The following is a 27,128-nucleotide window of genomic DNA, read 5'->3' as shown; positions in this document are numbered from 1 at the left end:
ACCAATTTGGTCGTTCAGGTTTTGGTCAATTTACCCAGTTTCACTTTGGAAAGTGGAAAAATGTCTCCAGGACTTAATGATTGGCGATAGCTGAAAAGTTTGTTCTTATCTTTTGCACATACTGCAGCATCACGTTTCAACGTGGGATCATTCCCTGATCCGTCTAAGGTTTCTAGCAGCTGAAGCAGCACGTCCAACTACCGACAACAGTGCACTCTTTCCGAGTGGCCATAACTTCATATTTTCCATATATGCACCACCAATGTCTGCTGTATTGTCATACTTTACAGCATATTTTGTTATTTTTGTCTCTTCATTTCTGATATCCTCTCTGTTCTTTCCTTTTCAATCTATTGGATCTCCACTTTTGTATAGTCTGGTTCATACAAATATGGTTCAGCGATAACTTAAAGTATCCTTGTCTTCATAGTTGGACTTTTTGCCTATTTAAAATGATAGCTTATTTGTGTCATTCCGGAAAGAAAGCATAACTCAAAAGTAAAGGATTTTTGAAATGACAGAGGTATACGTGGCATTCACAACCTAAGCTAGAGTAAACCATGCTCCTGTAGGGTGAAAGGTTATAGCTGAGGAAGGGAAATTTGCCATGATGAGTTGCAGAGCCAGTTATCTTTAAAAATGGCTGAATCTCAACCTGGATACAATGTTTTACAATATGTGTGCAATCTCGAGAAGTGGATTAATATCCAATAACATTTTGCTTTAAGAAATGGATGCATTTGATAAGTTTAAGCCTTTTATCTTGTTTGGACAGGTATTACCTTAAGCTCTATTGTAAAAGGCAAAAATAGGCAAGGTATTTTCAAAATTTATTTTAAATAAATAAAAACATTTCACTTCAGAACTCAATTTTAGGTGGCAAATTTATACCATTATTGTGATGAAATAACGGACTTGAAAAATACCAAACTTAATGCAAATTGTAAACTTACCTCTTCAGTTACAATGATTAATGGATATTTGTCTTCTGAAAGAAAATTGAATATGCACCATATTTTAAAACAGTCTTCCTGACTGATCAGCAGACTTCTCTTTGTCAGGTTTTTCCTGGCGCAGAGGGTCCAGCACATATGATTGAAATCCACTTTGTCAAAGTTGTCTTGGACCTGAAAAAAAAATATCAAAGTTGGGCCTAAGAAAATAAATGACTAAATTAAAGGAAGTTGTTGTATTAACTTAAACAATTAATGTATCCAAAATTTTATTTTTGTAGAGTATATTTTTTCAAAGCGATTATTGCTTTGAATTTTACATTTGTCTCAATGACTTCATGCAAGATTTGCCACTGCAGGTAGACCACCCCCTTTAGTTACTTTGAGAATTATAAGAGATTTATAACATTCTGTCCAAGCTGTCCTGACCTCTCTTGGCACTAGTAATTTCTCTTTCCAGGGTGTTTCAAAGATATTTTTTAAATGTGTAAAACAGAAAATCTTGATTAAAAAAAACAGTTGATACTTCTCACTGATCTAATAGCTCAAACCGAGATGAATACAACAGTATACAACGATATATAATTTGGCAGGCTCATTCCTTACAGCTTACTTACAACAGTTAAGTAGGTTTCATGTCGAAATTCTAAGCGTTATGGTCATAACAGTCAACAATGTCCGCCATGTTGAACTTTCTTGTTTATGGCCCCATCTTCTCGAAATTTGGAAGGCGGCTTCCCTGCACTGACCGAAACCAATGTACGTACTTATTTTGGTGGTATGATGCCACTGTCAGCCGCCATATTGAACTTTTCAACGGTCTTTGTTACTTATGGGCCCATCTTCAAGAAATTTGGTACACAGGTTCCCAACGCTAACTGAATCCTATGTACGTACATATATACGTCCATAGCCTGCACCTCGTCACGTGTGAGGTGGCGTTGGGTCCCCCATCCCAACGCCTCCCACATTGTTGGCTGCCTGCCTATATAAGACCGTCCGTCGCTCCAGTCTCTACATTCCCTTCCTTGCTTCGACACAGGATTCACGTCTCCCTACTGATAACTACAGCCTTTTTGTTTAATCCACGGCTTCTCCGCTGTTTTATTGTTTGTTACAATTATAGTTATTGTATAGGTATTTTACACTTACTTTACATTGCTCAGGTACCCATTTCCTTTATCATTCCAACCCCCATTACCATGTCTATCGAGATGATCACCATCGATCAAAGAACTGTCACTTATCGAGTGGTTTCCATGCCCGGAGATAGCACCTACCTTTTCCATTCTCTTTGTTACATATTGCACGGCCATATCAGGCTCACTCTTGATATCCGGAGGAACATTCTGTCTTATGTATTGAATGACTGGGACAGGTTCAAGGTGTGGACTGATGACGGTACAGGAGATAATTATACTACACAGGAGCACTATAAGAGTGAAATGCTTAAGCCCTTCACCTATGGTTCTCCATGTGAGTTGATGGCTGCCTCTGAATTGTTCGGTTGTCGCTTTTAAGTGTACCAAAATGGCCAAATATTTTACACCTTTCGACAAGCGCCAATGCCTCTTAAACATCTTAGATTGACAGGTGACGATTTCAGTAGTGGACACTTTGATGTTTATGAATGTTTAAACTATCAAAAGCTGGATGTGATTTTATCGATGAAACCGGCTGTGTGCTTACAACGCTTGACAGATGCCAAATGTCACTTCAACACAACAAATCCTGCAAATACTGTCGTAATTGAAACAAACCATGAAACTCAAACCGATTATGACAGCAGCAATCCAAGCTGTGAGATTTGAGACAAGATTACTGTTCACATGGCCAACTGTAAGTTACATGCTCAAGAGTAAGCTCAGCGCACAGCTTGGTCATGTTACAACTGGAGGGCCGAACTGACAACATGGTATATAAAGAGATCCTTAACAAATAATTATTGGCATATTTTCCCTCAGTTTAAAGAGGTTTAAAAAGGATTTTCTTCTTAATAAAAATTTTAATGCAGTACTTCGCCGCTGCGAAGCGCGGGTATTTTGCTAGTTTAGACTATATTGGCAATAGATATCTCTGTTTTTTGATCCTAAAACGCCGCTGCGTGGGGGTTTGTTTTGATTTGAACGTGCCCTGTCTCTAGGTATGTCAGAGGACTGGGACTGCATGAAGTGGGGTCCAGCCTCACGTGGGGAGGCAAAATGGGAGGGTGGGGGGGATGGGGGGGTTGGGAGAAAGTGAGCAGGCTATATCAATATCTAATCTATCCTTTTAATCCTTATAATTATAACTACCAATGTAACAATAGGCTGCATGGCAATAACTCTTGGAGAAATAGTAAATTAAGTTTAAACCTGTCTCACTTCCAGTTAAGACTATAAAATGATATCAAAAAAGAATATAACTGAAGAAAAAGAAATCGGGATAAGGTACGATGCTGACACAACCACTTGGCTGGTGCAGAGGTAAGAGCTGCTGTCTCATAATCAAGAAGTTGCAGGTTCGATTCCGGGTCCTTGATAGATTTACCATTTTGAGTAATGACCTGCTCTTATTGTTACTATTATAGAATAAAAACACACATTTGATTTGAGTATGTAACAGCTGGTGTGAATTTATGGTACTTGTAAAGGTTAGTGTTTTTTTCTTATTATTATTATTCACTTTTATTCTGTCAGTCACATTCAGGCTCCCCCTGATCTGACACTGATAGCTTTCAAATAAAGATGTGGTATAACAGATGTGAACTCAGATGAGGATGAGAGTTCTACATCTGAGAAAGAAAACAGAAGCCCTTCCCGCAAGAAACATCCAGTCACACAAGAGCAAAACAGCTGCACCAGGCATAAAGGCTAAAGATGGCACAGTTTGGTGTGGTGTTATGGGTCCACAGCTCGCTTAGCAAAGGCTGTTTTTCTAAATAAATAATCACCGCAATCGCGGCTGCTTAGGGAGGGGGCGTGGTGGCCATAGCAAGCCACGGGGTGATCTGTGGTGTGAGTGTTTCTCACCTAGTGCACAGGTGAGGAACTGCCCACATCCGTGATTGTTCCCATGGCTAATATGCTGCGGCTGTTATGGCCCCTTGCAATATAAAAAGAAGCGCAAGTCAGTTGAGAAAGAACAGAGAAAAAAATGAAAAGAGAGGACGGAGGTTACAGGGAGCGAGGAAGCACGTCGGGGCAAAACAGAGAAATCGAGGACACACGGTATGTGTGTGTGGGCGATAGAATGAGTGCTCGTGGGCAGCTGCGAGGAAGCTGGGTGTTAGGCAGACACCCAGGTGTTGATGTTGAAGTCACTCCCGCTGAGCGATCAGGTAGTGGGAGTGACCAGGGAAAGGCGACTGGCCGCAGAAGCCTGGAAAGGCAGCGGGAGTCGGGAGGCTTGGTGGTGGATTACCCAACGTGAGCGTCCTGGCCATAGGATGTAAACCAAGTCTCGGGACTGGGATGACTGCCAGACCAAAGCCAGGGATCGGGAGGTCTCCAGTCCCGTGTGGATGTGATGTGGAAAAGGGCAGCTGCAGAAAGTGTCTCGCCTGCTGCAAAGCCTAGTTGGGAGAAGCAGGTGAGACACTAGCGTAGAAGAGCACCGGGCTTGTTGTTGGTTTTAAAGTTTGCTTCCTATATAAACGTTTTAACCTCGATTTTAAAGGATTGGTTTTTTTTTTGTATATTTTTAACCTTCACGTTTGTCTTTTATTGGATTATTTATTTAATTAAGAATTAGGAATCACTGCACTTTATTGAACACTGTTTTGTTTGACTATTTTATTAAAAGCACTTTGCACCATCCCATCGCTATGTTGTTGCCTCTACTGTCTAGCTCATCTCGGTGACATTAATGATGGTGTTGGGTTCAAGGGCTCCAGAACAGTGATGGGAGTGTGGAGTCGAACCCACATCGTCACATTTGGTGGCAGAGGTGGGATGAGCTAGCAGTGAGGCTAGAAGAGGAGACAGAGCAGCAAGCGGGATTGGTACCAGACTTTGAGGAACCCACGTACCCAAGCCAGAGGAGGACATTTTAATGGACAGAGCTTTTTATGGACATTTATTTATTTCTGGTTTTAATTGTCTTTTAAAGTTCTTATTCTTTTAATGTCCCGTTTTTATGAAGGGGGCTTGGGTTGGTTTTATTGTGGAGATTTGTTTTAGTGCAATGTAGAGTGGCTGAGCTTTGGACCTGAGCTCCAGTTGCACTGGGTTGGCAGTGGCGTGGAGCCTTTCCGTGCAACTGGAGTCTTATGGGGGGTGGAATGTGGTGTTATGGGTTCACAGCTCGCTTAGCAAAGGCCGTTTTCTTCAAATAAATAATCACCACACTCGCGGCGGCTTAGTGGCCATAGCAAGCCATAGGGTGATCTGCGGTGTGGACGTTTCTCACCTAGTGCACAGGTGAGGGACCACCCATATCTGTGATTGTTCTATAGCACTAATGTGCTATAGCTGCTATAGCCCCTTGCAATATAAAAAGATGCGTGAGTTGGTTGGGAGAATCAGAGAGAAAAAAAAGAGAGAACAAAAAGGATGGTGGTTACAGGGAGTGAGGGAGCAAGTCGGTGTAAGAGGGAGACACACAGAGTGTGTGTGTGAGCGAGCGAACAAGCACTCGTGAGCAGCTGCAAGTAAGCCTGGGTGTTAGGCTGACGCCCAGGAGTCGTAGTTGAAGTCGCTCCTGCTGAGCGATCAGGTAGCGGGAGTGACCAGGGAAAGGCGACTGGCCGTGGAAGGCCGGAAAGGCAGCGGGATTTGGGAGGCTTGGTGGTGGATTCCCCAAAGTGAGCGTCCTGGAAGTGAACCAAGTCTCGGGACTGGGATGAGTGCCAGACTGAAGCCAGGGATCAGGAGGTCTCCAGTCTCGTGTGAATGGATGTAGGAGAAAGGGTAGCTGCAGAAAGAGTGTCTCGCCTGTTGAAGGGCCAGTATGGGAGAAGCAGGTGAGACGCTAATGCTAACAGGAAAGCAGCATCGAGCTTGGCATTGTCATTTGTTTTAATAAACTGTTTCCTGTATGAACGTTTTAACCTCGTTTTAATGGATAATTTTTTTCTATTGTTTTTACCTCCACGTTTTTCTTATTGGATTATTTATTTAATGACTCTTTTTTGAAAGCTCTACTTTACTTGGAATACTGTTTTTGTTTTGATATTTTAAATAAAATCACCCTTGCACTTTTTGAACCATCCCCTTGCTATGTTGTTGCCTCTACTGTCTAGCTCATCTCGGTGACATTAATTGACAGTGTTGGGTTCAAGGGCTCCCGAACAGCGATGGCAGCATGGAGCTGAACTCACATCATCACATTTGGGTGCAGCAACAGGTTGGGCGTCATCCTGCCAGTGAATCTGCCACACATATGTCGTTCAACAAAACAGCAGGGCCTACACAGCTCACCAAGGTATCATGCAAAGTTCCATATGCAATTGTTTTTTTATGGTCTTTATATGAAAAACATTTATACATTACTTATATAAACGCCACATTGAATGTTGTTTACCTGTATTTATTTACTTATCTTCCAACAGCATAAAGTTAAAGTAGACTACAGAGCTTCCTCTGTTTGATCGACATAGGCATGCTGACAAAGTACATGTGCAATGCCACTTTCCTGGAGCCAGAAAGTGCGTTTACAATGAAAGAAGGATGTCAAAATATCAGTCCTACAGCAACTGTCCTCAATGCCTAACCCATCTGTCAGCCTGTCTTAACACTAGAAAAGCCTACGAAAAAACTTGTAAATCCGTCCCACCTTAAATCCCTTCGCACCTTTCCGTTAGCATCTTTTGTCTTGTAAAAGTACAATACAATACAATTTATTTTTGTATTGCCCAAAATCACACAAGAAGCGCCACAATGGACTTTAACAGGCCTCTTGACAGACCCCAGCCTTGACTCTCTAAGAAGACAAGAAAAAACTCCCAAAAAAAACCCTTGTAGGGAAAAAAATGGAAGAAACCTTAGGAAAGGCAGTTCAAAGAGAGATCCCTTTCCAGGTAGGTTGGGCGTGCACTGGGTGTCAAAAAGAAGGGGGTCAATACAATACAATACACAGATCAGAACAAATCCTCAATACAGCATAAAAATAAAAATATTACAAGAACAGACCAGAATTTAACGGTAGATGATATCCCATAATATGATTTGGATTTGTTTAGAGTCCTGGAGACCTCAGCAATCAAGCAGCCTCCCCCATTTGGGGCCCAAAGTGTCGATAAGCAGTAAGCAGCCTGCTATCACATCCCCCCACCACCGCACAAAGTTTTCTCAGCCCAAGTCCATTTAAATGCATGTCAGTTGCTTAGAGATGTACAGAGTAAATACTATATCGTTACTTGGAACACATGCATTTCATGTGTGTTCTATGTCTACAACAATCTATGTAAACACATCATTAAAGCAGAAACGTTTTTCATGTTTTAGTAATACTTAACAAAATGTAGACATGAAGTGTATAATGTGTGAAGCCTGAAGTCCAAATATCAAATAAACACTTTCACAAAAGGTACAAGTATAACAAAAGAAGTGCACTCTTATTCAAGAATATAACTGCAGAAAAGGAACCCGCGTTAGGGTGTGACATTGACACGCCTTTAATATGACTGCTTTGGTGGTACAGCAGTTAGAACTGCTGACTTGTAAACGAGTCTTCGGGGTTCAATTCCCGGACGCCTCAGTTTTGAGAAGTGAGCTGCTCTTATTCTTACTATTTTAGCATAGAAACAAACATCTGATTTGAGTCCGTAACAGCTGGTGTAAATGTATGCTACTTGTAAAGGTTAGCATTGTTTTTTTTTTTTTTATTCAGTTTTATGCTCCTAGTCACGTTCACGCTCCCCCCGATCTGACACTGCTGTTTTCACATAAAGACATGCTATAACAGAGGTGAACTCAGATGATGAAGAGGGTTCTACATCGGAAAAAGAATGCACATCGCACTTTTGCCGTCACTGTACTTTGTATATGTACATGGGAAGCTCTTCAGTCTACTTGTGACTTTACCCTGTAGGAAGAGAAGTAAATAAATCAAGGTAAATAACATTCGATCTGGCTTTTATATAAAAAAAGTACAGCAACAGTAGCTTCAACCTGCAGCTATAGACTCTTCAGTATGCGAGGGACCCTCCACTCTAGTGTTTAGATCTGGACGGTGTATGTGCCCAAAAAAGAAGTCTTGACTGCATTTTCGTACCATTACTGAAGTGTCAGCATACACTTTTCGTTGCTTTTAAAAATGTATTTTTTGAGCATGCCAATGTCAATTAAACACAGGAAGGACTGCAGTCTACTTGTGACTTTACGCTGTTTTAAGTAAGTAAATAAATCAAGGTAAATAACATTTGACCTGGCTTTTATATACAGCAACAGCGTAAAGTCCAATATCAGGTTCCCCCAGTGCCTGCACCCAGATCTAACATTTCATCAACAGAGAAGACTGCCCTTAACCATGATCCAAATACTCCTCCAGTACCTACTCCACAGCACAAACAAGTGGCAGTTAAGAGAGTAATGTGCCCATCTTAATGGCGGTGAAACTAGTATAGGCTTTATTCACCATAAAGCATCAGGTGAGCAGCAAACTCTTATGGTTCAAAAACCCCCAACCATTCAATACCTGTATGAAGAATCTTGTCCTATGTATGCATCTCTAGACCACCACTCTCAACAACCAAGTTATCTGTTGCATATGTCTACTAGACACTATCACAATCTTCAGAAATCAGAGCCACTAGAATTGACCAACACCTTTTCAGTGCCTGATGAACACCACTGTTCTTATCCTCCCATGTCACACACTGCTCAAAACGGGTCAGCAGAACTGTGTTATTAAGCAAGAAATATCATACAGAAGTCCAAAGTCAACCATTCTACATTTCAACCATAGAGACCCAAGTGAGTTTGCCAGCCCCAGATTAGCTCTGGTGAACCTACCGCCAGAAGTTACCACTGGGATCTTTAAATATCAGGTTTGTCAGATCACCCAAAGGTAGAAGAGGCACATCTAATAGTTAATTAGTTTCTGAACTCTGTTAATGCTGCTATGGTGTCTGTGTAGGGAGTAACAAAGATCTGGGCAACCTCATCAAACAGCTTTGAGCAAAATAGCTGCAGTTATGGATTCACCTGATATTCAGCCTGGTGATGCAACAGAGTTTGAAAGGTTTGCCCTTAAGATATAAGCATTAGGAAGCATACTCCAACCTTTAGGTGCAGAGTGATACTGAACTATGTTGTAGTTCAGATGTTGCTAACTTACTAAACAAGGTACCTTCTGAGTTGCAATTATCCTTAAGACGACAAATGGGCTACCAACTGAGCACTATTTATACTCTTCTGGATCTGGAAAAATGGCTTAAATTTGAATCTTTGTGCCAAAACTATAAGGGTCAGAGCAGAGGCAAAGGACACAGGGATCGAACAACACACAGACCAGACAGCAGAAGTGATCCAGGGGTAAAATATGACAGACCACTATCTTTCACGGCACAGAGCAACCTTCAGTATCCACTACTCCAACATCATCAGCATCAGTGTCACAGTTTACAAGAAGCCTGAGATGCGCAAAGTTTTCTGCCCATACTGTGATAGCACTGAGCATTACCCGAGTCAATGCTCTCAATTTCAACAGCTTGATAAGGATCAAATAATCAACTAGATTAAAACTAAGAATAGGTGCTGGAGGTGTTGACGAGCCCATCAAGCAGTACAATGCACATTGAAGAAACTGTGTCATCTCTGTAATAGTAAGCATCTTCAAATCCTGCATGAAGTAAATGATAGTTCACTAAAGAAAGGAATTTGTTTAGTAAGTTCTAATAATGAAACTCTATATCTACAGTGGTGTGAAAAACTATTTGCCCCCTTCCTGATTTCTTATTCTTTTGCATGTTTGTCACACAAAATGTTTCTGATCATCAAACACATTTAACCATTAGTCAAATATAACACAAGTAAACACAAAATGCAGTTTTTAAATGACGGTTTTTATTATTTAGGGAGAAAAAAAATCCAAACCTACATGGCCCTGTATGAAAAAGTAATTGCCCCCTGAACCTAATAACTGGTTGGGCCACCCTTAGCAGCAATAACTGCAATCAAGCACTTGCGATAACTTGCAATGAGTCTTTTACAGCGCTCTGGAGGAATTTTGGCCCACTCATCTTTGCAGAATTGTTGTAATTCAGCTTTATTTGAGGGTTTTCTAGCATGAACAGCCTTTTTAAGGTCATGCCATAGCATCTCAATTGGATTCAGGTCAGGACTTTGACTAGGCCACTCCAAAGTCTTCATATTGGTTTTTCTTCAGCCATTCAGAGGTGGATTTGCTAGTGTGTTTTGGGTCATTGTCCTGTTGCAGCACCCAAGATCGCTTCAGCTTGAGTTGACAAACAGATGGCCGGACATTCTCCTTCAGGATTTATTGGTAGACAGTAGAATTCATGGTTCCATCTATCACAGCAAGCCTTCCAGGTCCTGAAGCAGCAAAACAACCCCAAACCATCACACTACCAACACCATATTTTACTGTTGGCATGATGTTCTTTTTCTGAAATGCTGTGTTCCTTTTACGCCAGATGTAACGGGACATTTGCCTTCCAAAAAGTTCAACTTTTGTCTCATCAGTCCACAAGGTATTTTCCCAAAAGTCTTGGCAATCATTGAGATGTTTCTTAGCAAAATTGAGACGAGCCCTAATGTTCTTTTGCTTAACAGTGGTTTGCGTCTTGGAAATCTGCCATGCAGGCCGTTTTTGCCCAGTCTCTTCCTTATGGTGGAGTCGTGAACACTGACCTTAATTGAGGCAAGTGAGGCCTGCAGTTCTTCAGACGTTGTCCTGGGGTATTTTGTGTCCTCTCGGATGAGTCGTCTCTGCGCTCTTGGGGTAATTTTGGTCGGCCAGCCACTCCTGAGAAGGTTCACCACTGTTCCATGTTTTTGCCATTTGTGGATAATGGCTCTCACTGTGGTTCGCTGGAATCCCAAAACTTTAGAAATGGCTTTATAACCTTTACCAGACTGATAGATCTCAATTACTTCTGTTCTCATTTGTTCCTGAATTTCTTTGGATCTTGGCATGATGTCTAGCTTGTGAGGTGCTTTTGGTTTACTTCTCTGTGTCAGGCAGCTCCTATTTAAGTGATTTCTTGATTGAAACAGGTGTGGCAGTAATCAGGCCTGGGGTGGCTACGAAATTGAACTCAGGTGTGATACACCACAGTTAGGTTATTTTTTAACAAGGGGGCAATTACTTTTTCACACAGGGCCATGTAGGTTTGGATTTTTTTCTCCCTAAATAATAAAAACCATCATTTAAAAACTGTATTTTGTGTTTACTTGTGTTATATTTGACTAATGGTTAAATGTGTTTGATGATCAGAAACATTTTATGTGACAAACATGCAAAAGAATAAGAAATCAGGAAGGGGCAAATAGTTTTTCACACCACTGTAGATGAACCTGAAGGCTCCAACCGTGTCCTTCTTAAACCAATTAAAGTTCGGTCTTAAAGGACAGCCAGGTCGAATACTAAGGACCATTAGGCAAGATGTGAAGACACTACATGGTACTTCAGTACAGCATCAGTTTCTCAACTTCACAAGAATTATCCTATCATAAGAGCCTTTACAGCTGAACAATTGAGCCTTGCAGAATACTTGTACCCAATAGCAGATCTGCAGCAATGATACAACCATTTAAAGAGTCTTCCATTACAGCCTGTTCATAAAGCATGCCGTCTCTTGCCGACTGGAGCCAATCATCCACATTTGATCACTTTTATTGCACCTGTGCATTTTGGACCACCAAGGGGCACTGCAGCAGCTAAAACTAGATTAGGGTGGACAATACAAGAGCCAGCTCAACTGCTTAAGGAAAAGCTTCAATCACAGCAATGCCTTCATGTTGCTCTCAATCCTTCAATGTCTGAACTTTTCAGAAACGCTGAAAAACATCCTCACAGAAATTAGACTCATAAGTTCTAGACAAAATCAACAAGTCCTTGATCTACTGCAGGAGAAAACGATAAAGGTAATGGTATATAGTGTAAACCACTGTGCCACACCACTGCTGCGCAAGACAGACATGCATTGTCTACAAGCATACCAAGAAGCTGTTCTGCCCAATTTGCGAAACATCAAAAGGTGTCTGTCAAAGGACTCTAACAAAGGCAGTTGCTTCCAATGAAGAAATTAAAAGACTGGAAGAAGCTGGATACATTATTCAGTTGCCAGCAGAAACAATCGACTCCACTAAAGAGTCGTGGTTTACTCCTCACCATATTGTTCAGCATAACGGGAATAACTGGGTTGTATTCAATTGCTTCTTTAAATTTTAAAGCCTGAATGAATACCTGATCCCTGAGCCAGCACTAGGGTCCTTCCCTATTAGGGCTGCTCTTATGTTTTCAGGAACATCCTGTAGCAGTAGGTAGTGATATTAAAGAAATGTTTCACCAAATCCACCTTTTTCCTGTACTTCCGTGTTTTGTGTGGGGTAATTTGGAAAGTGGTGCATCCCCCTCTTATCTACAAATGGCAGGTACTTCCCCTTTGGCTCCACTGGCAGTCCTTATTGTTCAATTATTGCACTTCAGCAAAATGCAATGGACAACACGGAACCAGAGAATGAGATTCAATCCTTAACACTAGAATTACCTATTCTCTATGCTGTTGTTTCTATTACACTAGAATAGAGAGAAGTGTGTACATTGCTTCTTACAGGAAAAGGCGATGGAAAAAATGCACTTGAATAAAAGTGCACTTTTGTTATACTTTTACACCAATATATGTTCCTGTGTTTGAACGGCACAGGCAGATGGGGAGAGTGTCTGATTATTGCATATAGCACCGAAGTTACTGCTCTTTACTATTCTTTCCTCTGCATGTCCTGGAGTACAAAAGAAACAGCATACAGCAACATGCGGGACTGGCAGGAACACTCAATAAAACTGAATAAAAAGAAAATCAAGTGACGGTGAGATACGAAGGAGGCAGCTTCGCCAGCGTTTGTGTGTCAGAACCCGGTTGGTGAGCCGGGTTGGGGGGGAGGCGTTCATATGCATCGTGGTACAACGCAGAGCTATAGCGCGTCTTTAGTGAAAACAGCCGTGTCAGATGGGGTTGTATGTATTGATTCTGAACGCAACTGAGAGAATGAAAAGTGAATCAAAAAAAAAAAAAGCTAACCTTTACAAGGATCATAAATTGCACCGGCTGTTACAGACTGAAATCAAATGTATGCTTTTATTCTAAAATAGTAAGACTAAGAGCAGTTTACTTTTCAAAACGGAGGGGTGCAGGATCGAACTCGTGACCTTTTGATTCCAAGGCAAGAACTGATTCCATTGCACCACGGAGGCAATTACAATAAACTGCTATCAATATCGCATGTTAAAGCGGCTTTTTGTTTCTGCAGTTATATTTTTGAATAAAAGCGCAATTGTTGTGTTATATTTGAACCTTTTATGAAAATGTTTCTTTGCTATTTGGACTTCAGGCTTCATACATTATATAGTTTATGCCTACATTTTGTCATCTACTACTAGAATATAAAAAATGTTTGTTTTAACAATGTGTTGACACAGATTACTGTAGAAACGGAACAGACATGAAATGCGTGTGTTCCAAATAACGATCTATTATTTCCACTCTAAAACTCCACTTCACTCCCAGATACTCAATCAAGGCATGAGCTGAGAGAAGTTTGTGCACGTTCTAAGTCAGTGGGGGGATGGAATAGCCGGCTGCTCCTAGCTTCTCTTTATCAGCACATTTAGAAGACAAAGGGCACTGGCGGAGAGGTGTGAAGGGATTTAAGAAGCGATTTAAGGTGGGACGGAATTACGAGTTTTTTCGTAGGCTCTGGTAATTCTAGTGTTAATAGAAAGGAACTTATATGTGAACATCAGCCCAGAAGGCAAAGCAACTGATTGACAAAGTAAGAGGTCTTCTGTCAAAGGGTGGATTTGATGTCCTTCAACAGGCTATTATATTTTCCAAGATACTAGAACCCAGGATAGATCAGATTCCACAGATTGCACTTTAGGCCTAAACTGGCACTCTTTCAGTTATAAGTCTCATCCACTACAGAAGACTACTGTCACTATGTGTTGTGACAGATAGGGGGCGCTATCGCTCCCTTGAACCCCTGTCCACGACTCCAGACACCAGGTAAAAGTCCAAACTTTGTGCACTGTGGCATTTAAATAAAGTCAAAGCACCCTCTCCTCCACTATACTCATACAAACAATAATAATACACAATCCTCCAACTCCCAGACGCGTTGCTCTCCTACCACCCACAGTCCTTTTATATATCCTGACCCGGATGTGTTCCCAATCCCCAGTCCATGTGATCTTGTATCACTTCCGGGTCAGGTAAAATGTTCTTTTCTTCACCCCCGAAGCACGTCATTCCCCTTGGCCATGTGTGCTTCCGGGGCGTAGGGAAAATATCCGTTGTTCCTTCCTGCAGCGTCTCCTAGTGGCCCCCATGGTATCCAGCTGGGCTGCGTATAAAAACTACAATGTCCATGATGCCCTGCTGGTCTTCAGGGGACCTCCATACTGCAAGGAGGGCTCCACCTGGCGGCTTGGGGGTATTGGCCGGGATAAACGGCTGGCCATACACCACAGTGTCTCATATACAAAGTACTCGTCAGTCAGTATGGTCCTTTGGGGTATACTCTTCCATTCACCATACATGCGAAACTTCTGGTCCAGAAACTGTGGGATAAACAAAGAGACTGGGATGACCCTGTTGCCTGAAGGTCTATTAACATTGTGGAATGATTGGGAGGGAGAACTTCACACTTGCATTAGTATCTCAAGATGTTATACACCTGTTGATATGGACTCGTTTGCCATTACCAGACAGATTCACATATTCTGTAAATGCCTCTGAACAAGCTTAGTGGTTGTTTTCCCTACTGAAGAACAAAAGACAAAGATGGCAATATTCATCTAACCTTCATTATGGCCAGATCTACAGCTGCACCAAAGCGTCAACAAACCATACCAAGACTAGAGCTATGTGCCGCCTTAAGGGGAGCACAGGTAGCTAAACTCCTAGAAAGTGAGTTTACTTTAACAATCAACCAAGTTGTTCTGTGGTCTGATTCCACAACTGTGTTATCCTGGCTACAGTATGAATCCTGCTGCTTTAAAATATTTGTGGGAACCAGGATAGCTGAAATTCAAGAATTAATGGATTGTCATTCTTGGAGGTATGTACACTCCAACAGGAACCCAGCAGACGATATAACACAATTTTGAACGCTTGCTATATTGTCTGAACCACACAGATGGAATCAAGGACATTTTTCTTTTTTAAACCAGAGTCAAAACGGCTAGTAATGCCGACCATTATTGTTCCAGAAACTGAACCAGAACTTCAGAAAAGTGCCTTCTGTGGCATCACAGTCTCATCTCTTCTTATTCCTAACACTAGGGAATACCACACATGGAGGGAGTTCGTAGAGGCTGTAGTTCAGAATAGAAGACCAGACCTGTACTCCTACTACTAAAGACTATCGAATGTCACAATGCTTTATATTTCAAAGATCCCAGTTGGACAGTTTTTCCTGAAGAATACATGTTCCTGAATATTGGAAGGCCTGTCCTTGCCACCAGCCACCTTCTTACTTTAGCACCAGAGTTTGACACGTCATGTCAGCTTATCTGAGTTGGCGGTCAATTGCGCCATATTAAAGGGATTGACCCATCATCAATTCATGCTATTATTTTAGACCCTCACACCATCCGTTAACTAAATTAGTTATTCGAGAATATGATACCAAACTTCATCATCCAGGTCCCGAGAGACTGTTTGCCGAATTAAGGAGAAATGTCTGGATCCTAAGAGGTAGTTCACAAATTGCAACACACTTGCACTGACTGCCATAAACTGAAGGCAAAGTCCCTTGTCCCTAAAATGGCAGACCTGCCTCCAGCAAGATTTAGGTTTTACAAACCTGCCTTTTTCAGCACTGAGATGAACTGCTTTGGACCACTTCAGGTTAAGACAGGTAGGCACTACAAGAGTAGACGGGGCCTTGTCTTCAAGTGTTTCACTACCTGATGTGTCTATTTTGATTAGCTCACTAGTATTGATACAGATTCCTTCCTAATGGCAGTCAGAAGGTTCATAGCTCACACCCTATGAACTACTGTCTGACCAAGGCACAAATTTTGATGGTGGAGAGAGGGAGTTAAGAGAAACATTTTCCATCCTTAGTTCAGAGCTTCAGAAACAGCTTCCAAAGCAAAAAATCATTTTTTCTTTCAACCTTCCAGGAGCACCACATTTTGGTAGTGCATGGCAGAGAGAAATTAGTGTAATGCTTAGAGTTTCTATGCTGGAAATGTGCCTTAGTGTTATTTACATGCAGCAATATTTTTTCAATAATACTTTGTTGTTTCATCAATGTACTTCACTATACATTTGTTGATACATTTTATTGATTTGGATTTCATAGTGCCAATAAGCAAGTTACTAATTTGAATAACACTGACATTTTTTTTATTGTATACCTATTCAAAAACAGGTATTTATCCTCAAATAAATTTGTCATAATTTCATTCTAAACTGCTGTGTGGAATTCTCTGCATCATTCACCAGTGTCCTGGCCAAAACTTCGGATTGAGCACTACATGTCCTGAAGTCATCACAATGCTCCTCTGTAACACTCACGATTTGTTTCAAATAAGTGTTTTGTGTTGTAGCGTATTTACAATGCTAAGTGGATTCATTAAGTAAACAATTAACTAATTGGTAGATGACAAATATGAATGCATTTCTGAAAAAATACATGCAGACAAAGCATCTACATTGTGTGACAATAACAGTTTATATTCAATGAAACTAGGGGGCTCTACCCGCTGCTCGCTTCGCTCGCCCACCCCCATGTTTGGCTTACCGGATATAAAATACAATTTATTTTTTGTATAGCCCAAAATCACACAAGAAGTGCCGCAATGGGCTTTAACAGGCCCTGCCTCCTGATAGTCCTCCCAGCCTTGACACTTTAAGACGACCAGAAAAAACATCCCTAAATAAAAACCCTTGTGTTTGGGGGGGGGGAAATCGAAGAAACCTTGGGAAAGGCAGTTCAAAGACAGACTCCTTTCCAGGTAGGTTGGGCATGCAGTGGGTGTCAAAAAGAAGGGAGTCAATACAACACAGTACAATACATAGAACAGAATAAATCCTCAATAAAGTATAAAAATAAAAATTCTATAAGTACAGAGTAGAATTTCACATTAGATGATATCACATAATATGATTTGGATTTGTTTTAAGTCCAGGAGACCTCATTCATTAAGCTGTATCCCCCATTTTGCCATTCCACATCTAAAATAGCGTTAATCTGATGAAAGGACCCCTCTTTTCCATGATTCCTGCGATCCTCCATCAGGGATGACTTTACCTTGGGCAGGCAATATACAATTTAAAGAGATTGTTATTTTGTTGGGAATTGTTACATATGCATGATTTTCACTTTTACTTTAAAAACTTTTGTAAAAACAATACTTGTCCTTTATTTCCGGCCCCGTGCGTGGTTACATCTGTTTCTTGCCAGACGTATAATGCTACTAGTGTTGTGAGGGGCGTGGGTAATCTTGCGGCTGAACGCACGTAAAGGAAATGCATTTGGATTATTTGCTGTCGCATGTCATTGTTTTAAGAGCTGGGAGCACATGATGCTTCTCTGCCAAAAGCAATCCAATAACTGCTAAGTTAGATGTATGTGGACTTGTTTTAAATGAGGGCTCACTGCCTGGTCTCATGTGACATTGAAAAACAATACTTGTCCTTTATTTTCGGTCCTGGGCATGGTTAAATTCTTTCTTGCAGGACGCATAACGCTGCTCACGTTTTTTGGGGGGCTGCTGTTGCACTGCCCTTCAATCTTTTTAAAGCATGTACAGCCGCTGTCCTTTTTGTTACTTTGTGTCTCTGCTGCTCGCGTTGTAATCGCTTCTCCATGATCTTAAATATACAACTGACCGAATTGTGTTTTCTTTGAAATTAAACTTGCCGTTGCTTTAACTGTTGCGGATCCACAGATTGTCACATTGTGTATGGTCCATTACTGTGTAAATATACGTTTTGTGCATTGAATGATGCGAATGTGAAAAGACTTTGTTTTCTGCTCTTTTCCTTTTATTTCTGACCTCACTTTGTCCTGCTATTTTTTCAATTACACCTGGTCCTGATGATTAATTTCCTTTTTTTTGCGCTAATGCAATCTTTTATTCATTGACGTTTCATTTATAACGTATTGTCCTTTATATGCTTTATATGCACTGAGACACCTGTATCTGTGTGTGCTGCGTGCCTTTACACTACTGATTTTTTTTTTGCCCATTCTCTTTCGTCTCGCAGTTCTTTTATTTGTCTTTCGTGATCTTAACGTGAAGGTCACATATCGTCTCCTAGTCATTCATTCCACAGAATTTTTTTTTATAATAGAGAGATATACATTTTTCTAAATAACATTTACTTTTTGTAAGCATTTCCTTTGTATTTCACTTTGTGTGCTTAATATGATTCACTGCTAGATTTTAATAATGATCAAAGGATGAGTTTGGTTTGTTTCAAGATATTAATTTGCCTCAATAAATTAGGTTTACAGTGTAGCATTTTTTTAATTAAAAAAAATCTCTACCTTGTTCTAGCATTCTTTATACTGGATGACAACTGAGGGATTTTGATAGCATACAGGCTTGGGTAGACTTGTGGCAGATAAAATTTATCGCAAGTAAGCTTGAAAGTACTGCTTATGAGAATACTTAGTGTGAGGGATTGCCGGCCGTGTATCCCAGCCAACACCCCCAAACCGCCAGATGGAACCATCCCTGCAACATGAAAGGGCCCCAAATTCCAGCAGGGCATCCTGGAACTTGGAGTCTTTCACCACAGCCTTGCTGGATACCCTGGGGTCCACCGGAGGATGCTGCAGTGAGGCCCAGGGACTTATATTTTCCTTATAGCCCGGAAGTAATTCACAATTGCGGAAATAGAAGGAATGATATACTTCCAGGCTGAAGAAAAAGAGAATTACCTGACCCGGAAGTGTTGGATAATCACATGAACTGAGGGCTCAAACACTTCCGGGTCAAGGAGTATAAAGGACTATGGGAAATCCCAGATGGGCAAGCAGAGTTGGGAGGCAGGGTGGCTAAGCGTCTGGGTGTTTGGAGGATTGGATTATTGTATTGTTTATTGAGTATTGTGGAGAGGAGCGTGCTTTGTGCACATTATTATTATAATAAATAATAATTGGACTTTTTATCTGGTGTCTGACGAGTGGTCTGAGGGTACAAGGGTGCAAGAAAACCCTAAACTGTCACAATTGGCGTAGTCAGCAGGATTCTGTGGCCGTCAGTTTTGCAGAGGACCTGAATTAAAAAATTTTATTGTGGACAGAATACCCCAAGACGACAGCGTCAAGACACACAGAAAATCACCAGAAACCTCACCTTTATCAAGTCCGTCATGGGGAAGAAGAAGACAAAGCAGAGCGCCAGCAACAGCGGAGGTCTAGCGCTCGACATTGCCTACGCTCAAGACGAGCCATGGAGCAGCTACGCATTTCGGGAGAGATTTCCGGAGGAGGACGTCTCCGACGAGGTATGTGCCGGGAATGTACTTTACAATCTTTTTAATTTAACACATGATGTCCCATGTACATACCTCCCAGATGTCCATCTGAAGGCTCTGCGGGAGGCAGAAGACAAACCCGAAGGCGATGGCGCGCTCTCGTTCAGGCAACCGAGTAACCCGAAGGACTTCCGCATTACAGGTGCCGGCGAGGGACAAGGGGTGTGTACCACGAAGGATTCCAGGAAGGTGACGTTCCATGTTCAGCCGTTTGTGGCTTCGCCCAAGAAAAGACGGACTTGGTTTTCCGAAGGGAAAAGGGAGACGAAGCACAGCTCTCCCTACAAAAAGGTAAGGAGGTCCGGGAAATGACTGATCGGTCCGTCGATAAATTGAGACAGACGGATCGCAGTCAGCCAAAAGCGGCACCGCGGACCTCCGAAAAGAACTCTAAATCCCAGGCTCCCTTGCGGGACCTGTCTATATAATAAATAATAATTGGACTTTTTATCTGGTGTCTGACGAGTGGTCTGAGGGTAAAAGAAAACCCTAAACTGTCACATTAGTCATAGTGGATTTGTCACTATAAATTTCGAGGCAGGTTCAGAAGTCATTAAAAAGGATAACAAAATGTTATCTTATACAGCTTTACGGATACTTTACAAGTCAAAGAGGGCTATGCTTAAGCTTTGTAACACGCTAATGAGGACTCACCTGGAAAACTGCATGAAGCTTTGGTCTCTGGGCTAGAAAAAATTCACAGAAGAGCTACTAGGAAGGTTTCAGGACTACAGGGGATCAGTCAGGAGGAAAGATTAAAGAAGTTGAACCTTTTCTTGTTTAAGCAAACAAGGACTAAGAGACGACATGATTGTTTGAAGTGTTTAAAATTATGAAAGGAATTAGTAAAGTGCATTGAGGCTACTTTAAAACTTGTTACTTCAAAATGACTTTATGAACAACATGGGGCAGAGTTAGAGAATAATTAAGGGGCAATTTTGCACAAATGTTGGTTTTTCTTCACACAGAACTATACACATGGAATAAATGACCAAGTGATGTAGTTGACAGCAGGACTGTAGGGACATTCAAAACTTGATTGCCTTTTAGAATTAAGACTCTAGACTGAATGAATGATGGGGAGAGGCAGGTATTCAATTCAAAAAGGCAATCCACTGAGGCTTAGGTTTAGTACTAGTTTCCAGTTTATGATGTGTGTTGTATTTTGCAGGAGCATATACTTTAAAATATTTTTTTTACATTTTGAGACTAAGATGGGATAACTGAAATATGAAATAGAGACATGACTAATGTTAGATTTTTTTTGCTTTTTTCCTCCCCTATTGACTTTTATTATATCAAACTTTTTTCACTCCATTCTGCTTGAAAACATTAACAGTTTTTCTCTGCCTACACTACAATATACATGGCACAAGTAACAAATATCAGAATACAGAACACTGTAAACGTTATTTTCACAAGACATGATACCTAGGTCACTGATGTTACACTTTACAAACCAACAACACATTCAATGTAGCATCCAAGATCATGGACTGAAATCTCAAACAAATACAATGTATATACTTTGAGTAGTAAATTTATTTTGGTTACTTCCTTCTAGCAAATCCCCTTTTGACTTCTTTAACAGTTAAACATTAGGTTTTACTGATAGTACTTCTTTTGACAATTCTCCTTTCAACAACATTCATTGTTTAACATTTCAGTTTGGGCAACAACTTTTGTGACTTTTAAAACTAGTTTCCTAATCTCTCAGTCCAATTACTTCTGCTCTAGTTGCTTACTAAATCTCCACCTTGCTAGCAGAACAACAGGGTCACATTTTAAGAATTGTCTGATAATATTTTATTGTAAAATAGTTTTACTTGTCTTTCAATTGCTTTTTGTTTCAAAATAATTCCCATCAAAAAACACAATACAGAGTACAGTGACCCCTCGGTATATCACGCTTCGACTTTAATGGCTTCACTCCATCGTAGATTTTAAATGTAAGCATATCTAAATATATATCTTTTGCGATTTCTGTGGACAATGGGTCTTTTAATTTATGGTACATGCTTCCTCAGTTTGTTTGCCCAGTTGATTTCATACAAGGGACGCTATTGGCGGATGGCTGGGAAGCTACCCCATCTGAGCATGTATTACGTATTAAATAAAACTCCTCAATGATATACGATATGGTTTCCTGCGGTGCTCTGGCGGAGGGTGTGAGTAGAGGGGCTGTTTGCACAGAGGCTGTTTGCTTAGAAGATACGGACGGACGCTCCTCTAAAAAATGCTGAAAGGCTATCTTCACATTGATCCCTTCCTTGCGGCGCTTTATCGTTGCTTTGCATACTTAAAAGCCCAACAGCTCTATTGATTTTTGATTGTTGACTTTTCTCTCTCTCTCTCTCTCTCTGTGCCTCCCTCTCTCTCTGACATTCTCTGCTCCTGATCGCACTCCTTTGAAGAGGAAGATATGTTTGCATTCTTTTAATTGTGAGAAGGAACTATCATGTCTGTCTTGTCATGGAGCACAGTTTAAACTTTGACTAGAGGATGTTATTTCATGTCTATAGGTCTCTAATAATGTTAAAAACGTATTTAGAAGGTCGTAAACAGGTTTTCTATGCTCTAACTGCGAAAATATTAGATTTATAAATAAAGAATCCTACTTAGTGGAAATTTATTTATGCGTAGAGTCTGGAATGGATTATCTCGATAAACAAGGGTTTACTGTATAACTGTGCGGAGAATATTTATAAACAGTGTGGGAGAGTTTAATTGCCTTAAATATACAAAAATAACCATACAAACATATGGTTTCTACTTCGCGGAATTTCACCTATCGCTGGGGGTTCTGGAATGCAACCCCACGATTGAGGAGGATTACTGTAATACTAAATGTGATTTCATTACTTAATGAACACCATATTATAAAACTTACACTATATTGCTAGAACATCAGATTATCTTGCTTAAATAGAAGAGTACAGGTAGGCCTTCACTAACCCAGAACTACTGGAACCCGAGGAGTGCTGAATTATTGAAAATGTCAGATCACAGAAGGACCACTCCTGAACAGTAGATAGACATCTCATCATACCTTGAAAATCATTGCAAGATGGACAATAAAGGAAATAGAAACATTATGTGAAAAGTGAAATTTTGATGAAGCAATGTACTGTACAGGCACAAGTAATATACTGTATGTATAAAGGCTACAAGTAAACAGTAGTTTACTACCTCATCCCACCTTTAAAATATCAGATAAATCAGTAGAAGTTAAATAGCTGCAACAAAAACATTAAATAAAAGGTAAGTGAAATTTTATTGAAGCAGCTAATGCATCATATAGACAGAGGTAAGATTAGGATTATGGGAGGAATTATTTCTCCCGAGTACGATAACTATCGAATAGCTTGATTTGGGTGTAGTGCAGTTTTGGGAGTAGTAGGAGTGCTATGCAGTTCTCAGAGTTTCCGCCACGTAAATCATGCCACACAAACATACAGCGTGTACAGAAAAGAAAATATTAACATTTTGTTGCTTTGGAGCCTGAAATGAAGATACACAAAAAATATTTCTCCAGCTGTATTTACTCAATGCAACTTATAGAAGCCAAGTGAAAAACATAATGGCAGCAGTTCAGAAATAAATAAAAAAAACAATTGCTGAAATGGTTAAAGGATCACCACCCGAAAATACTTGTAAACTCAATCAAGTGTAACTAATCTCCTTTTCCACTGCACACCAAGCTAATTAGCTTCCACCTGTGATCAACAGTGGACAATGTATAAGTGAGAGGTAATACAGTAAGTGCAGATGTGTGGATAGCGGAAGAATTTGTCAAAAATTCTTACAAGTAAAGAACAATATTTGCCTGAATTATATGGAACTGTTTGATGAAAATAAACGCTTTACAATCACCTGCTCGGGAATCATCTTTGATCATTAAGTGTTGCATATCTGTAAGCGTACGTAAACAAGGAGGCGGTACTTGCCTCTGTTAACACCAGTGTGCCAACACGTTATCAGATGCTGTGCAAGCAAACTAATGTGCAGTAGATGGGTGTAGTGGCCCAAAATGTTTGAAACTACAGGTGAAATGAGAATTTGAAATTAATGCCAAACTAGCAAAGGATCCAGATTATAAGGAGGCAGATAAGTGAAGGTCTACCTGTATGAACCAGTCACAATGAAGTACAGTAGCAGAAAATAATGTCCCGTTTAACTTTCTTACATATTTAACATTACTTACATAATGCATCTTTAGAATTTGGCATTTAGACTGTATTACCCTCAATTAATTAAGCATGATAAAATTCAGCTAACCGTGGGAATGACTTGTCTTTTGAGTGAGAACAGTAATTGATCCTTCGAATTTCTTGCTTTCCATAAGGGCAGATAAAGAAATTTCACATCTCATTTAAATGACATTAAGTTTTGAAGACTTTGTTATTTCACCCATTGTAATTCAATTTAAAAATCATTAAAAGAAAAATAAAAGGGCAAGAAAACAAAGCCTTCATATTGTATAATGTTCATAAATTGGTTTTAACAATATATGAAAGTAACAGTACTAATCTTATTTCACTGTCACAGCATATACCGTATATAATTTCCGATTATTTTAGTATGGTCAATATACTAATCACACTATTGGGCACCAGGTTTAAATTTAAATCTATCATATTTTGTCTCTTCATCTTGCCATTTCTTCAAATTTCTTTGACAGTTTCAACACCTCCATATCCTGAAAAACTGTTTGGTATACTCTTTCACTCTGACTGTACCCTTAGTTATACAAAAGTTTTGTCTTTCAAAGTGTGTTAGTTTAGCTATTTCCAACTCTGCCCTCAAGGCACCCCAGTATCTGTAGGGTTATTACTATTTCATTATTCGAACAGTATGCTGTGAATGAAATCTAATCAATGCCTGAAGTGCTGAGAGAAGTTTGAGAACCAATCCTGTGATATCCTAGCAATCTCACAAGGTATCAAGTTTTTCTTTTTTTTTAATAAAGAAAAAACAGATTCTTGTTACTTTTCATTGTATCAATATTCACTTGTATTTATTTCATAGTTAAATAATGTTTTATTCAGCAGTTAAACAGTTACTCTCCAGATAATTAGCTTTAAATATTATGTTCTAGGTTCTCCCAAGATTTTTGGAAAGTGCTTTCTACTTATTTCATTTATAAACAATGAGTCAAATCTAACAGTACCTTATCAAGTATAAACTTATTAAGGTATGGCATATATCCCTGATTAGAAACAGGTCCTTCATCATCATCCTTGAAGTGATCCTCTAGTGCTACTGGATCGTGGGGAATCTTTAACAAGGTGCACAAGTTGTGAGACAGAACCTGAAAAGAAAGAATAACAGAATAATAATTATAATAATAATAATGTGTTCAATATATTTTAAACTGGTTGAACAATTTCAAAACAAACTAGTGGTCAAGATTAGTTCAATTGAAATAGCAGGTTTAAAAGTACAAAAGTACCTCAGTTAACACTGCAAATGCATTTTAGGAATTTAGTGCATCACTTCAAATTCATTATCTGAGGTAGATGTACTATTGAAGAAATATGGAAACATATTGCAATGAGTCAGAGGTTTGGCATGTTTGTGCCTTGCACAACACTCGAGGTTAGAGGCAACACTCTTTGTACTCCTTTGAGCCTATCCAAACTAGAATCCTTAAGGAAGACACGTCAGTGGCCGTGTACCTATACCAATAGATTTTAGTGAGGATGTGTACAGGTACTTGAACCTGTGCATGAGCCACAGTATGTTTTATGCTAACTTTATTATAAATTACTTTTCGTTTGAGAATTCCTAATAAAATTACAGCCCACAAGGAATTTTGAGAAAGTAATAGCAAATGTTATTCACTCAAGAGCCAGAAACATGTGAAAGCCCTTTCCAGAGCAAATGATTTAATTTACATTTTGGGAGAAAACTGCCAATTTAAAAATAAACTTTTTATCTGAAGACAAACACCACAGGATAGAGTGGCTTTATTAAACAATCACTGCACTACAGAAGCAAGTCTAAATGTCTTAGAAAGCCAAACCTCTACTCATTCTAAAGCTGACAGACTGAGCATTTAAAAAAAAGACTGAATAATGACGTACGTGTCACTTTGAGAGTAGCTCTGTCATCTGTTTTCTTATTACAGTGTAAGTGCCCTATCAAGCAATCTCTGTGCCGTAGAGACACAAATGATTTGAAATGGAAATTTATTTTTTAAATGGATAAATGTCTGACCTGTGTAACAATGATTATCATTTTTACAGAGTAAAAACCTTCTGCACATTGGGAGTATGCTATGCTATGGTCATGTTGGTAGGGACGAAAAGAATGGGAAAATAAAAAAGTAAGGATACAGCATTTTAACAGGAAAATAGTGAACTTCAGGTAAGTAATAGTACTTAGTAAACAAAAGATTCAACGCATCCTCTTTAAAACTGTCCGCCAGGGAGGATGAATGAGAACAAAGTTTAATGTTTTAAAAAACAAATGGAAATGTTTAGCAAGTACACTGTTTAAACTACCTTTATTACCACCATTGTGCACATCAGTCAAGGGGAGTGATTTTTAAAACTGAGATCTTTTTCCTCTAGAAAAATAACTTAATATACCTGTGTTATTTGGAAAAGTTACCATGATAAAATTGGTGCCGATTCAATCAATACTGATCCATTATGTAGAGAGCAAAATTAACCCAATATATCAAAGAGAGAGAGAGGATGGGAGCATGCACTGATACAGTGTGTTTGTCGCACCAACCACACGACAAACATTTTCCATTACTGGGAACAACATTAAAACAGTGTATTTCAATTTGCTGTTCTAATAACTGTAATCTAATATTTTAAAGATGTGCTCAGTTTTCAATGGTCACTGTTTCGAATCAGTTTGATTGTAGTTCATGTGTATGCAATTACTAGTGATGGCCTGACCAATCAGCTGGCAATCTAAATTGTACAATTTTTGCTCTAAATAACTCAATTACTTACCAGAACATTGGCTGATCTCAAAAGTGTCTACTTTTCAAAGTGTTATGGTAAATGAAGAAATGTACAGTTTTGCAGGCAGAAGTTCCTATAAACAGAAATCAGCCAAGCAGGCATCAAAAGAGAGAGAGAAGACCGGGATATTGACTTTTACACTGAAGAAAGCCAAGTAGTAAACTGAGAAAGGAATTGGATGAGTTGTCCTGTGCATGAAGAGGAACAGCACATGGATCATGTGTCGTCCAGCTGAATTTGGAGTGGAAGAAAATATGTACGTTTTTAGAAAAAAAAATTAAAAACAAGCTGCTTTAAGGAGTTCAGAACTTTTCAGTTTGTCTTTTAATTAAAATAGATTGAGTGTGCATTGTGTACAAATTTGTGTATATAACACATTTTTAATTAGAGAAAGAAGAATCTGTCTTCCTTGTTAGCTTAAGAGCCAACTTTGTATATTTTACATATAAACTTGTTAAGCATGTGAGACTTGATCACATTAAATTTTAATAAAACTGTGTCTTGTAATTAGGCCTTTTTTTAATTATT

The 27,128-nt window shown here is 39.7% G+C and overlaps 1 protein-coding gene across 1 annotated transcript in view; it reads right to left on the bottom strand.

Moving 5' to 3' along the window:
- Window positions 1-27,128, bottom strand: part of swap70b (switching B cell complex subunit SWAP70b) — a 322,658-nt gene that overhangs the window by 139,748 nt on the left and 155,782 nt on the right. The window contains exons 2-3 of the mRNA XM_039768547.1: window positions 24,788-24,928; window positions 954-1,127 (exon numbers count right to left, since the gene is read on the bottom strand). Of these exons, the coding sequence (XP_039624481.1) occupies window positions 954-1,127; window positions 24,788-24,928 (315 nt within the window). The remainder of the gene's footprint in view (window positions 1-953; window positions 1,128-24,787; window positions 24,929-27,128) is intronic.

Source organism: Polypterus senegalus, chromosome 1, assembly GCF_016835505.1.
Source record: "Polypterus senegalus isolate Bchr_013 chromosome 1, ASM1683550v1, whole genome shotgun sequence".
Taxonomy (NCBI): Eukaryota; Metazoa; Chordata; class Cladistia; order Polypteriformes; family Polypteridae; genus Polypterus; species Polypterus senegalus.
This window is presented reverse-complemented; position numbering and strand designations above follow the sequence as displayed.